The sequence below is a fragment of the Chaetura pelagica genome, unplaced genomic scaffold (genome assembly GCF_000747805.2).
Source record: "Chaetura pelagica isolate M959 unplaced genomic scaffold, ChaPel_1.0 scaffold135, whole genome shotgun sequence".
NCBI classification, from domain to species: Eukaryota; Metazoa; Chordata; class Aves; order Apodiformes; family Apodidae; genus Chaetura; species Chaetura pelagica.
Genome location: NW_009953649.1, coordinates 2,050,967 through 2,054,409, shown reverse-complemented (window position 1 = coordinate 2,054,409; position 3,443 = coordinate 2,050,967). Strand labels below are relative to the sequence as shown.

Below are 3,443 nucleotides of genomic sequence, written 5' to 3'. Positions count from 1 at the left end.
GGAGAGGAAGAAATGAAGGAGGCGAACCTGTCTGCCCGGGGCGGCCGTGTGCCCCCCGGGGAGGTACGACCAGTGTCATCTCCGCAAGGTCGGCAACTTGCACTTTCTCAAAACCAGTGGCTTTCATAGCAATGAACTGTCTCTGGTTTCGATTTTCTTTGAAATTCCTGCAGGCGATGCTCTCCTTTCTTGTCAGATTCCTGCCTGCACAGAAGTGCAACGATAGTTTTTTTGACCCAAATAACGCGTTAAATGAGCACACATGTACTTCCTTTTATCATATTCCACATGGGACCTAAACAACTGCAACGAAAAGCTCAGAGGTTAGTTGTAAAACGAGCTGAAGGCTGGCACAGCTGCCTGGCCATTTCAGGGGATGGGACAACCTGTGCAGCCACTGCAGTGCAGTGACTTTCCCACAAGCACCTTCCTACTTTGACAACCTGGTTTTCTGCTGCCAGCTCCCTGAGGTTCTGTCAGGTGGATGTAACAGCATTAGCAGCAGCAGCTTGATCAAACTTTCACCTGCAGTATCACAGTTTGCCTGCAAAGCCATCTGTCAGATTTTTTCTGTGCAGCATTCCTGCATTTCTCATCCAGAGTGCTGTGCTATTTTGCAGTCCTTCAGGTATGATACCAAATAATTTCTTCTTCCCAATTATGTACAGCAGAATCCAACACTGAACAGAGTAAAAAAGCTGGATGCAATTGCAGTCTGCCACACTGCAAGCCTTAAAACAGCTTTGTCACAGGTTGCAGCAGCATTAGTATTTTACAGTAGCCAATATCCCTGGCACCCTATATTAAGCTGCTAATGGCAGTCCTGCAAGTCACTGTCAACTCCAAGGGTAATTCTCCTAACACTTGTGAGAAAGCTCAATAGGCAGTCTCAGAATACAGCTACAGAACAGAGAGCTAAAAGCAGAAGATATATAATAGTTTGGCATAATTGAAATGTTTTATTAGGCAAATATTTTTGTTGGTTACTTTATGATTTCTGCATGTATTTTTTAGCTTGTGTTCTTGGATGGTTTCTTTGCTCAGGATTGCTTTTACAAAAGCATTTGGGAAGCTATTAAGGGGAGTAGGTTGGACATAGAGGTTATGTTCATTGAGAAGGAAGAAGAGAATCACTGTTTTTCTTCCATGTCTTACAATTTTTTTTAAAAAGAAAATTCTGGCAGCATGCAACGTGGTGGAGGGGAGAGTTGTGATGGATTTAGGACTGCTCTAAACCTTTAAATATATTCTCTGTGTTTGATCATTATGAAAGATGTATACTCTGTTAGCATGTTGTTTCAGTGTAATAAAGGAGGAAGCAAACACTGGGAAGAAATATGCCTCATCAAATATTTCTGAGGTTGTCAAAGAGGATGGCAAGTGTAGACAAAGCTGACTCTGGGCACTGGGTCCAAACATATGAGCTGAGACAACAAGGAACATCTACGGATTATCCTTAAATGTGGCTATAACCAGGAGTGTGAGTGAAAGGGAAGAAAATGGAAAGCATGCCTGTCTCTCTGCCAGAGGTTAGGGGGGTCTGGGAATGCAGACACTTACTAGATCTGTGGATGTACTAGGGCAGGATAAATCTATTCTAATTCTAACCATGACGATTCTGTGATTCTATTTGCTTATAGTCTCCTTTCCTCCAATTACCATTCAACAATATTTTAAGGAAGTTATTTGGAGATGCCAAAACATTTACTTCTGGTCATAATTCCTGGAGACATGCCCAGTTTGATCTCCCGAACAAGCACAGTCGCTATGCAGGGCACAGCAGAGCAGATCTGAGAGCAGAGGGCCAGGGCCCTGTGTGCATTCATAAGCCCTACTTGCCCCAGGATTCCCACAAGGCTGGAGCACCCACTCACTCCTGGCCTGAGCTGTGCTGCAGGAGGTCCTGTGGCCAGCCATGACACTGGCTTGGCAACTGGCTTGACTTGGGCCTGACTTGTCACTTTGTTTTGCTGAAAAAAAACATTACCATCCCCAGCCCTGCTCTGCTTGTCTTGCTTGAACACCATGGGATGATGTCCTGCTGTGTGATATTGTCATCCCCAGCTCCAGGCTCACCTTCCCTCATGGAGGGGTCCCAGTCCTGCTGCTCTCTAATGAGGAAGTCACTGATGTGCCTGAGTCCTTCTCACCTCCTCTTTGAGTGCAGGGCTGGGAAAAGAGGGATGCTGAGTTCAAAATAATGTAAACTTCTGAAATACAAAATGAAGGTACACCTCAAATTGGCTTGAGGTTACAGGAAAAAAGATGAAGGAGAGTGATTAAGATAAAAACAGAATGGAGGCAGGGAGAGGAGTAAGTGTAGGTGTAGAAGCCAATTAGTGTGGGGTTTGGGACATAACTGAGGAAACGTTCAGCAGGAACATGACACAAGAAGACTTCTGCTTGTGGTATGTATATGCAGAAGCAGATGGGATCAGACAGTGATGATCAACTTTTCATATGCTTTTTAATTTCAAAGAAACCTAAATGGGTTCATGCAGTGGGAGAAAAGGGATGAAACTGAAATAGCAGGGAGGGGTTTAAATATAAATGTATGTAAGTACAGCTAAGGGATTGAGATGTGGGTGAATGTGTGGAAAAGGAGAGAGATCTGACATGCTCAAAATTAGTGGGATCTCTATGATGGCCCACTCTGGCTGCTAGCATTCACACAACTCTTCCCTAACAGAGCCGTCCCTTCACCAGCTCCCTGGTAAGTCTGGGGAGATGGCTACACCTGTGGAGGATGAAGGAGCTTGCAACTGACAGTGGGCATCTAGGGAAAATGGTGCTCACATTGGTTTGGACAAGTGAAGGGGAAAAGGATATAGGAATGCTGAAGTGCAAGAGCAAATGGAGAGGTCCCATGTGAACGCTGATCACTGGAAAACGTGTTTTGTTTTTTTGTTTTAAAGTTCTGCTTGTCTTCTACTCATGTAGAATGGCTACATTCCTTCCAGTTTTATCTTCTTGGATATGTTCTTATTAAGTTTTTAAAATGGACTGATGGCCTGGGTATTAGAGCAGAAAGAGGTAAGGACCTTCATATTTGTTTACTGCACAAACAGGTGCATCCTGCTGCTATTGTTACATGTTAGTTTCTCTGGGCCTTTTGAGGCAACTTGGCTCCTGGAAACCTGCAGAGCCAAATGATGTTTCCTCCACACGTGCCTGGTATCCATCCAACACACCCTAGATATCACTTAGGAAGGCTCACACTTATGTTGTTGTCATTCTCTGAATAGTCATGCCAAGAATGTAATCAAGAGATGGCCAATAGGCACATTCAATCCAAAAGCACCTGTGCAGGTCTGCAAGTACCTGCTGTTTCTCTGCCTTAATTCAAGCTGGTCATGATAAGCAGCATCAGTTCGTATGTAAATGTTTTTTCTTGTGTTTCTGATCTCCCAAGGCAGTAAGTATCCCTGGAATGCTTTTAAACC

At 44.2% G+C, this 3,443-nt stretch overlaps 1 protein-coding gene across 1 annotated transcript in view; it reads right to left on the bottom strand.

Moving 5' to 3' along the window:
- The window catches only part of NUP43 (nucleoporin 43kDa), a 10,676-nt gene extending 8,590 nt beyond the window's left edge, over positions 1-2,086 (bottom strand). The window contains exons 1-2 of the mRNA XM_010000006.1: positions 2,077-2,086; positions 68-204 (exon numbers count right to left, since the gene is read on the bottom strand). Coding sequence (XP_009998308.1) covers positions 68-204; positions 2,077-2,086 — 147 coding nt within the window. The remainder of the gene's footprint in view (positions 1-67; positions 205-2,076) is intronic.
- Positions 2,087-3,443: the final 1,357 nt, after the last annotated feature.